The following is an 11,014-nucleotide window of genomic DNA, read 5'->3' on the forward strand; positions in this document are numbered from 1 at the left end:
TTTCTTGGGTCTTTTACCCTCAAAAGGTCTATTTGTCAAAAACATTCTGCTACTCTGAGAGTAAAAGAGTCCCGGGGGGGGAAACATTCAGGGGGTTTATCTGCAACTATAAAACTACTAGAGGTCTATCTGCAATTAACTATATATTGTTTCAAAGGATGCTAACCTATCGTTCAATTTGATCCATCTGAAGGTAGGAGACGGAGGTGAAGGTGGTGGAATATCTCTTGCTGGTACTTCGTGGGACAAGAAGGCATTAAGTCTGGCAGAAAAAGTTTCAATGTCATTTGATGGTGACTTGAAAATATATGCTTTCAAGACCACTGTAAATTCTACCATCCGGGTACGAATTGAAAAGCTCTCGAGTAAGTAAGTATCCCCATATGATATTATCTTCTCTCAAGAGTAACTCTAGCAATATTCCATGCCTGATTTGCTGAAATTTATGTCGCCAGCCCCAAAAATCTGGGATACATGCTTTGTTAGTTGCTGTTGTTTTCGTCGTCTATAAAATGTAATGCAGTGGTGTCACTAATCACTTTGAATACTTAATAGAACAAAGGGTAAAAATATGATGGTTGCATTTGAATGGTTTCATCTTCTTTTTTGACAAATAAAAGTGCTTATACAGGCATTACTGAGTATGTCCACACTTTGACCACTAAATTTATAAGGTGTTCTTTTTTTTTCTTTTCATTTTGTTCTCTTATTTTCTTTTTTGAAGAGATGAAGTCAATAAACTCTGATAGCATTGGATGCAGATGTCTTCTTTATTGAAAAGTAAAAGAGGGATATATGAAACTAGTTGTCACTTGTCAAAATAAAAGGAGAAATGATGCCTCTTTAATTCCTATTAACACTGTACATTACTTGTGCCTTAGCAAATTGGTATAGTATAATATTTTGACTCCCTTTAGTTATTGCCACTAAATCGTATTATATTGTAGATTTATATAAGCAAATTCTTTATAGGTATGGCTCTCCCAGTATGACCGATATCGAGGCTTTCTCTTCTGCCTATCAAGAGCTCTTAGATGAAGCTGGGCTTGCTGGCACTATTCCAGAAAATTTATCGTTGGAGGTAAGTTTAACTATTTCTTTTTTTATTTTTACAGCTACATTATATTCGGATACTAATGACTTTCACTATACAACTTATTGATTTTCACTCCTTAAAAAAGTCACACGCTGAGAAGTCTACGTCATAATCAAGTTTGATTTGTTTTAGAGCTCTATCATAGTTGCCCTGATACATTTCCTTGTACATCCACTATTTTATTGTCTGTGGATTGTGAAAATGAGCCACTGAGGAAGTGCTCAAGAGTTTTTCCCGTCTTGTTACTTTATATGGTTAAACAATTCTCATTGATTTTCTAACAATATGATATTGTCCTCAACATTAGGGAGGACATAATACTGGTTAACCTAGGGAGTATTTGGTTCACTGCATTGCATGCAACTGCAGTTGCATCTGTATTTGCATCTGTAGTTGCAGATATTTGTTTTGAGGTAATCATGTTTTGTGGAATTCTGTAAGGGATTCATAGTGACCAGAGTTGCAATTTAAACCTCATTCACAATTCAAAAAAGTTACAACCGCTACTTATGCCCAAATCGTCGTTGCTTGCAACATTTGACTCTTTTGCAACTGCAGTTACAACTATATTTATTAGTCGCAATGAAAACAAACAGTTGCAACTGGCCCAAAATGTTCCAGTTGCATGCAATTGCGCTTACAATTCTCGCAGTTGCCATGAACTAAACAACCCAGAACTGAATCGAAGAGTATGATTCATGTAGCCAGACACAATAAATTTGAGATAAAGGTTTTGTTATTTTTCTCATTAGCAACCTCTCTTTTGTACCTTAAAGGTATCTTCTCCCGGGGTTGAAAGGGTCGTTAGAATCCCTGAAGAGCTTGAAAGATTCAAAGAGAAGCCCATGAAAGTGAGATACACCATCAACAACGCTGCATCTGATTCCCCTCAAGAAAGTGAAGGAATATATAAGCTTATTTCTTTCGATTTGGATTCTCAAAATTGCACTTGGGGTATAGCAGATGTGAAGGCGAACAGAAAACAAGCAGGAAAGGGGAGACCACTCACCAAGAAACAGAGGGAATGGCGGTTGCAGACGCCATTTGATTCATTGATTTTGGTCAGAATACACTCTGATTGTTGAATGTGTGTTTTTCGATTTTTGAAATATATGAAATAAGTAGTTATGGTGGGTAGATGATAGTGTAGTTTTACATTTTTTTTTGCACAAAAATATGAGTCGTGATGACTAGAAATTTAGTAGTTTCTGCTAATGATGCGAAAACTGAAGTATATGGTTTGATTGTGTGCTTACTTAATATTAGGCTAAACTTCAATAGAGATCCCGACGTATTGATTAAATATTATTTGGGTTCTTAATGTTTGAAAGCCATGCCCCTAATATTATCTCTGTCATTAACCTGGGTCTTTTTTTTTGTACAAAATTCTGTGGAATCTTGCTTGCATTTGGTATAATCGTGGCTCTGCCATGTGTCACTGCCACGCCATCAAAAAAATTAGTGAAATTCTAAGTTCAATATGAACTTGTAATTTTACTATTTTTTTGTTAATGTGGTAGGATAAAGTTGGATTTTTTTAGTAATTTTTTTGCTAACATGAGAGTGCCCTGTCAACGCCATGTCAGTAAGAGGCGTTTTGGGGAGAAAGCTGCCATAATGGCAGGTTTCCACCCCCCCCCCCCGCTGCCATAATGGCAGCTTTCCACCCCCTCCCTGAGGCAAAAAACCCAAAACAAACAGCCTCTTAATGGAAGTTTGTAAAAAAGATCTAGGATGATTACATAGATAACGTTTGGGATTCCTAATGATGATTTCTAAACATTAATGACCCAAATAATATCTGGCAAATACTTTTAGGGGTCTCTAGTGAACTTTTCCCTTAATATTATGAAGGTATGTTCTTATTTATTATTACTAGTATAACGCTCGTGTGATGCATGTGGACATACTCGTTTTATGTTCCAAATTCTTTTATGTAATTTGTTATATAATTCATTGAAAGTTTTCTTTTGGATCTAATTATATAAAACCTTGAGGACTCATTTGTAATTTTTCATCAATGAAAACTTAGCTAAATATTATTTTTTATGAGGTTCACTTCTAAAGTTAATAGCAGTTGATCTCCAATTTTATAGAGCTCCAGGGTTCTTTCTAAATTTATAAAATTTATGGATTCTTTCTAAAAAGTTTATGAAAGAACAATTTTTCACTGTAGACCCAAACCGAGTTTTTATTATCAAAATCGACCGATTTTTTTTTAATTACCAAAATCGATCAGTTTTATGCCACGTAAGCATAATCTCATTTCCTAATTAGTCGGGGTTGTCAACCCCGACTGTTTAGGAGTTGTTAAACCCCAATTAAATCAGGTTTAAGGCTTCTAATTGGGGTTTAACAACTCCTAAACAGTCGGGGTTGACAACCCCGACTAATTAGGAAATGAGATTACGCTTACGTGGCATAAAACGGGTCGATTTTGGTAATTAAAAAAAATCGGTCGATTTTGGTAATAAAAAATCGGTTTGGGTCTACAGTGAAAAATTGTTCTTTATGAAATTGGCTCAATTAATTTTAAACAATTTATGAAGCTGAAGGGTTGGATGATTTAACCTGAGATTAGTAAGTATATTAAGAGGATTTGTAGCGAGGTTATGATGGTAATTAAATAACAAAAGTTTGATGTAGCTATATGCTATTTACACAACTACAAAAGAACAATATCAAAAATACATGTTTATATGTGAATGAATTGGAGTGGGCTGAAGGTTAGAACCATACTCTGATAAGACACTTTCATTGCCTCTTTACATAACTATCTCGAACAATAATAATAACTGAAAATGAAAAAAATATATATTCAGCAAGAATTTATATGCAATTTAACATTTGCTGCATCAGATAAAAAATTAAATAATATTTAAATCCCACTTCCTCTCCGTGACCAAGCTCACTATATCTCTATGTAAATGTTACTGCGTATGTTTGGTTCAATTTCTATAAAAAAGAGGAAAAAGAAAAGTACTCAAAATTTGATTTCCTTGTATTTCTATAAAATTTGTAGGAAAAGTTTATAGAACTCAAAAGAGTACCATATTTCTTGTTTTCTGCTATTTCTTTGTTTGGTTCAAAGTATGAAAAAGTTTCTACCTTTATAGAAAATATGTTGTTTTCTTTTTCTTTTATTTGGTTGGATGTCACTTTTATAGAAAATAGCTTACTAACAACGTCCATGGGAAATCACATGGGAAGGGTACTGATGTACTTAATTATTTTTTTAATATATGCGTCAGATTTGTGGGTGATTTTCGCCTATTTTGAACGGAAATTGATTTTTATAAAATGTGGTACTTTTTTGTACTTTATAGAAAAAAATTCTGTAATTTTTTTTTGAACCAAACACAGTTTGTAGAAATCTTCTGAAAAGTTTTATTTACAAAACTACCACTATCAGCCATTTTCTATAAAGTTTTCTATAAAATCACTCAACGAAACAACCCCTAAACTAAACTGAAAGAGGGAAATGTCCCTACTTGAAGTGCTGGTCTTTATCAATAGTTAAAATATTCTTAACTATATTGTTAGTAAAGCTACCACAAACTCTGAAATTAGCCAAAAAAAAAAATACAAAGAAAAGAAAAGGAAAGGAGACTCCAAAAACTTAATTAGATTTTGGTGGTACAATAAGAATTGAATCAGTGCATTTATCTCCAGACTTGTTTGCACTAATTCAAGAATAGAAAATCCTTGAAATACCAACTGTCATATGATTAAGAATCAATAAATAGTTTTTCATTTAGTGGATCAAGTAGGTAATTAAATTTCAAAGTGTTGACTGGCCGAGCCTAACCTAAAAACCATTTGTTTACACGCTAACAAGTCAGCGAAGGGATCCAATTTTCTTCATAGAGTTAATGCATGAGATATGTATAGAGAAAAAAAAAAATTGAGTGGGAAATCAAGAGCAGATCTTTTCTCCAATATATTTTGGCTCTTCTGTGTGGACTTTTATGAGCCAATGACTACTTTAATACTCCAAGAATTTGGCCTTGAATTTCGGGCTTTTAAGGAATATTTTTTTTCTAAAATACAGTTCTCATATTGACTGTTTAATTGTTCACGCCTGGTTTTATTTATTTATTTATTTTACTTAAAAATGAAAAAAAAAATCTAGCAAATTTCTTCAAGAAGAAAAGTACTGAATCTCTCTGTGTTAGCTCTCTTGATGAACTAATTTATGAATTTTTCGCTCATGCCATTGTCAATTTCCTTCAACTTCCATGTTTAGCATACGGAAAGTGAGAAAAAGTGAAAGCAACTTCTCAAGAATATACTTTCTTATTATTTTCTATTTTTTAGAATCTTGTTTGGATGATAGAAAATTAAAAAAAGAGAGAAAATTGGGGTGACAAATAATGTGACATTTACTTTTTTTTTCCTTTTTGGTTATCACGGAAAGTAACAGCAGAAAGTGAATAAGTAAGACTAAAATAATATGTGAAAAATCTAAAAATATATTTTCTCTCTTCTCTCTCTTTACTTTCCATCCACTTCCTTCAATTTTTGAAGAAACTAAACAAGGCTAAAATGTTGATGTGACGCCCTTCACTTCTTATTCACTTTCCAATGTCAAACAAGAAAAAGGAAAATGATAGGGGCACATCCCAAACCACACCCCCTCTCTCATATGCTACAGTGCACCGGGCCTCACATGGGATTTTAAAATTTTAAAATCTCATGTGGGGTCCGGTGTACTGTAGCATATATATGAGAGAGGGAGTGTGGTTTGGGATATGGTTGGGGGGTGTGCCCCTAGTGCCACCCTAAAAATTGGAAAGTGAAGCCACTTTTCAATTTTGGGTCCACATTCTATTTACTTTCTGGTTGCCAAGCACACCCTAAAATGCCTTTAATGAGTTAAATAAGAATGAAGTCACTGATACAAAAGTGTTCTGTTCAAACAACACAGTTATCGCACGTTTGCTTGCAAATGCAAATGACATAAAGTCCCATAAAGACTATCAAAAATTTAAAACCTAGGAACAACATACAATATATATTAAAAAGTTGGAAATGTACTTCAAATCCCTACCTTCAGCACCTAGACTTAGACTCAGATATACATGCACCATGCTGTAGCTTTATTCAACTCGTGCATGTCCATGAAAAAAATGGTCCCAAAAAAAAGCCAAAAAGGAATATAGAAATAGACACGCGTGCACTACGAGATAGAGAAGAGATGCACCCATGCCCAAGGACTATTCTTGGTGGGATAAGCTATTATAAGAAGAGTGGGCCCGGCGATCTAAACATATAAGGGATATAAATCTTATCAGAACATTCTGTATACAAGCAATATAGCTATAAAGAAAACAGTTGGAGGTAAGTGAATAGTGAGGTGGCCCCTTGGTTAACTTCTGAATTTACTTAATTCTTTTTTCTTGTAGAAGCAAAGACATGGTCTAACCGTTTTTTTTGCAGGCTGGAGTCCAAATTGTAGATCCTGTGGTCGATGTGTTCAATGGACAAGAGGTGGAAGTGTGGCCTCTCATTTCATCCATACACAGCCAACTTCTAAATTCTTTTCTCTTTTGTGATTTTAGATGCCTTTGAAAGCGACAGAGAGGGATGTTTATGAATTCTTCTCGAAAGCAGGGAAGGTTAGTGGAATGAGTTACTTGGTCCTCTTATCACACAATAATATGAGGTTGATGATTGTTTTTAATTTGTTAGGTTTAGCTTCTTGTATTGACATTACACATCCATCTGAGAAGAGTGTTCTGATATTTACATGTATCATGCAACCACAGGTATCGGAGCTTACATAGTAGTACAAGTATACTTATCTCCCCTGCCCAGTTTATTATTTAAAATATTTCGTAACTTGTTATCTTATTAGGATTAAAGCTTTTGGTAGGCAATTCTCTATTTCAATATCTTCAGTACATACATTGAGATACACTTGCTTCTTATTGCAGTAAATGCTTCTGTGCCTTCAATGAGGCCTATTATAATGACTTTTTTGTGGCTCAACATTCTTTTATTTGGTGAGTGTGAAAAGAATTGGAAGTTTGATTGCTCACCATATTGGGTGCAGTCCTTAGGGTGGTGTTATGTGTAGTAAGCATGGCAATGCATTTTTAAGCTGCAAACTGTATAAGTATTACTTCATTAATGATGTTAGATTTACAAGCAATTAATTTATGGCTTCCAGGTTAGAGACGTGCGGCTGATCATGGATCGGAACTCGAGACGATCGATCAAAAGGAGTTGGGTATGTTCTCTTGTTCTTTAACTTGTTTGTTGATGCATTATAGCAAGGTTCTTAGACATGCTTCCATGAGGATGATCCTTCTAAAGTTATTTTGCTCGATTATTCAAAAATTCAGATAAGGAAAGAACATCACGTGATGGAGGTTTCAGGAAATAGTGATAATAAACAACTTGAATTTTCATGAATGTTGTAAGGCATAAAAGGTGATGTTTTGGAAAAATACAATACTTTGCACCACATATTTTGGGATCCTTTTTTTTGATAGATTTTGAGCTTGAGGTAATCTACATTCAGAAGCAGATGCAGGTAGTTTGATTTAATTCATGACAGAAGAACAAAATTGATAGTCTAGTTTATCCGTTGTTATCTACTATACTATCTAGATACAAATGTCAAAACTTTTAAGCATGTCCTACTCATGCATCATCTGGTTGCAAGCTGAGAAGCCTTTTTATTTGTTTTGGAACATGGCAGAACTAGTTAAAAAAAGTTTACATGCTATTCATAGTTGTTAAGCACTCCCAACGATGTGTATTTTTTCTAAGCAGCCCAAAAGTGAAATCAACATAATGTGATATTCTTTTGAGCTCTCTTCTTCATTTATCACAAACGTTTCCTCAGCAATAGATGTTAACCTGTCCAATGAATTAGATCTATTAAAGGTTGTCCAGTGAATTAAAAAAATCCCTTTGCAATTACTTTCGCATCAAGCTCTGTACAAGGCTAGAGCCTAGTTCAAATTTAATGAGTCCTCTTGTAGGCTGTCTAAAAATCACTGCAGATAGCTGATCCCCATCAAACACCGATGACGAAAGTTACAATCTGACGACTTCCAGAAGGCTACAATTTGAAGACTTTCACGTAGAAGGTTACAATCTGACGACCTTCACAACAACTAATGAAAGCTCTAATTCAACAGCCTTCACAATCAACATCGGGAGTTACAATCTAACGACTCTCACATATCAAAGAGCTGCAGCAAAGATTACAAAACGACAATCTTTGCAACGCTCTGACAGAAAGAGACTATAAATCGACGGTCTATTCAAACCAAGACGTGGAAGTCCTCCCCGCGTACCAGCATCAAGACGCACCGCGTTCATAGCCACGAACGCAGCTCAAGCACAGCCTCCGAAGCTGCCAACGCAGCTTCTATCCGCTGCCAATCTAATCGCCGCCAGACGCAGCTCCAATCCGCTGCCAAACGCAGCTCAAAACTGCTGCCAAACGCAGCTCTAATCGCCGCCAGACGCAGCTTCAATCTGCTGCCAAACGCAGCTCAAAACTGCTGCCAAACATAGCTCTAATCGCTGCCAGACGCACCTTCAAACATCGAAGAACGCAGCTCTACATCACTGCAGAACGCAGCTTTACAACGCTGCAAACGCAGCTTCATATCGCTGCAGGACGCGCCTCCAGACGCTGCGTTCAAACGCAGATTTCATTCCAGAATGCAAGATTTGCGTTTGACTCGTTCAAACACGAGCTGAACGGTTTCAAAACCGTTTCCCACGATCTGAGGGGATCACAACTCCACTCAGGAGTGATTTATGGGGCGGTTACATCCCATTAGCCCCACTTAGGAGCGAATTAAGGAGGTGGTTACACCCCTTAATCCCCTATAAATAACAAAAAATCAATTCAGTTAAGGGCGGTCGGTTGGAACTTCTTGGCTCGTCAACAGGATCCTTAGAGCATTTCTGGAGCTTTGGAGATCGGCAACAAGATCTTCTTCATCCTTGGCTTATAACCGACTTTCGGTTAAATCAACTCTTTCATAGAGTTTTAAACTCGTTCAGAGTTCTCCACAACGTCAAATCGTGAGGAGAAGACCATGTTCCAGTGAATCAAGATATTCGGATCGTCAACGGAGAGCAAACTCGACGCGAGCATTCGAGGGAGGCATCTCATCGCCACCGTGAAGAACCCAGAATTAAACAAAGGGGAGAATCCAGATCATTCTCTTCTCTTTTGTAACCAGGAATTCAAATTATAATCGAGAGTTGAGAGAATTGTAATCATTCTTTTTCTAAGCAGTTAGAGAGAATAAAAGCAAATACACAAACACCTCTATGGAGAATTCATGACTTTATTCCTATGGGAATCAGGCTTTTGTTCAGAGAATAATGATCATGATTATAATAAGTAATGTCAACAACAATAGGAGAGAGAAGTATTACTAAGTACTTTAGTGAATTATGTTTGCCTGCAAAAATGAATGCATGTAATATTATGGGAACCTTAATTAATGCTCGAGAAGTTATGAGAACCTTTGAGCATAGTTAATGTCAAGTTCATTTCACACTTACTATTTAACCACATGAAATTGCTTCTATAGATCTCCATTCTTCAACGATATCTTAGATAGCTTATCCTTTCTCCATTACCATAGTTTTTACTCATATGGCATGTTATTCCTATCTATCTTGCATAATAAGGGTCATGCTTTCCGTTTTCTTTTGTGTTTCACCATTAAAGATGTCGATTTTAAATATAGAAGATTAAGCAGGAGACTGTCATTTGTTGTATCTGTAGAGGAAAGAAGCATAATTATTTTCTCGGCTGAACTTTTTTTTTTGTTTGAAGGATATGAAATATGAGCAGAAGCAACAACAACATCAACAACAAATGGTGTCTGACTTAGAGTCACAAGTGAAAGCTATGCATGAACTTTTTTTAGGTAGCCATCTTCATTGACTCCTCAAACTCGAGAACATGTGCAGGACCAGGTAATTATTTTTTTATAAAATCTCTTATATATTTTTATGATTGACTATTTGCACTTGAGAAAATGAGATTTTTACTTAGTAAGATAATAATTGCTTAATTGATATTTCTTAATTATGTGATTTTTTAATTTTTCAGGCTATCCATGCAAGATTAGGAGAGAGGGTAGCTCGAGTCTTCTTTTGACGATGATTAGAGATGAAACGATGTGTCTTTCCTAGACTTCTATTTTAATTTGTTTTAGATAGTTTCACGTATTTTCCTTTAGAACAATTGGGATATTAACACTTGTTATTAGTGTTGAATATTTGAGGATGGTGGGATTTTATTTATTGATGTTATTAATGAATGGAGTTTTTGATTTCTCTTTTATTCATTATTGGATATTTTTAATATATTTGTGTTATGAATCTTAGTTTCATGTTGAGAATAATATGATAGTTGCCTATGAATGGAAAAATTTTCATTAATGTAAATTAGAAATTTGTAGTCTATAATGACGGTTTTATAAACCACGTTTTATTCATCAACGAAGGGAAAGCACCATCGTTGATAGGTTACTAATTAACCACCATGATGATTTTTACGACGGTATCTAACCGTCATTAATTAGCCTTCAACGACGGGGTTGTCACCCGTTGTTATACAATAATAACGGGCGTACAAAACCATCATTACACAATAACAACGGGAATGAAAACCCATCATTTAAAGTAACGACGGGAAAATATCCCCGTAACTAATGGTAACGACGGGAAAATATTCCCGTCGCTGATGGTAACGACGGGAAAATAACCCCGTCACTAATGGTAACGACGTCGTAAATATTAACGACGGTAATATATTCCGTCGTTATAGACTCTATAACGACGGGTAGTATATCCCTTCGTGACCCTTTAGCGAAGAGGGCTTCAACGACGGGTGGCGAAGGGATTTTTTCCTGTCGTTAGCATACAATA

At 35.5% G+C, this 11,014-nt stretch overlaps 1 protein-coding gene and 1 long non-coding RNA gene across 2 annotated transcripts in view; both read left to right on the forward strand.

Annotated features, from left to right (window-relative positions):
• LOC109824710 overlaps positions 1–2,431 on the forward strand; it is a 4,845-nt gene extending 2,414 nt beyond the window's left edge. The window contains exons 3-5 of the mRNA XM_020391350.1: positions 194–369; positions 973–1,081; positions 1,873–2,431. Coding sequence (XP_020246939.1) covers positions 194–369; positions 973–1,081; positions 1,873–2,181 — 594 coding nt within the window. The 3' untranslated portion in view covers positions 2,182–2,431. The remainder of the gene's footprint in view (positions 1–193; positions 370–972; positions 1,082–1,872) is intronic.
• LOC109824785 lies at positions 6,478–10,420 on the forward strand. The gene is made up of 7 exons (XR_002242782.1): positions 6,478–6,586; positions 6,658–6,714; positions 6,788–6,864; positions 7,033–7,101; positions 7,269–7,328; positions 9,915–10,057; positions 10,194–10,420. It is a non-coding gene; the product is annotated as an uncharacterized LOC109824785 (long non-coding RNA).

Source organism: Asparagus officinalis, chromosome 9 (assembly GCF_001876935.1).
Source record: "Asparagus officinalis chromosome 9, Aspof.V1, whole genome shotgun sequence".
Lineage (NCBI taxonomy): Eukaryota > Viridiplantae > Streptophyta > Magnoliopsida > Asparagales > Asparagaceae > Asparagus > Asparagus officinalis.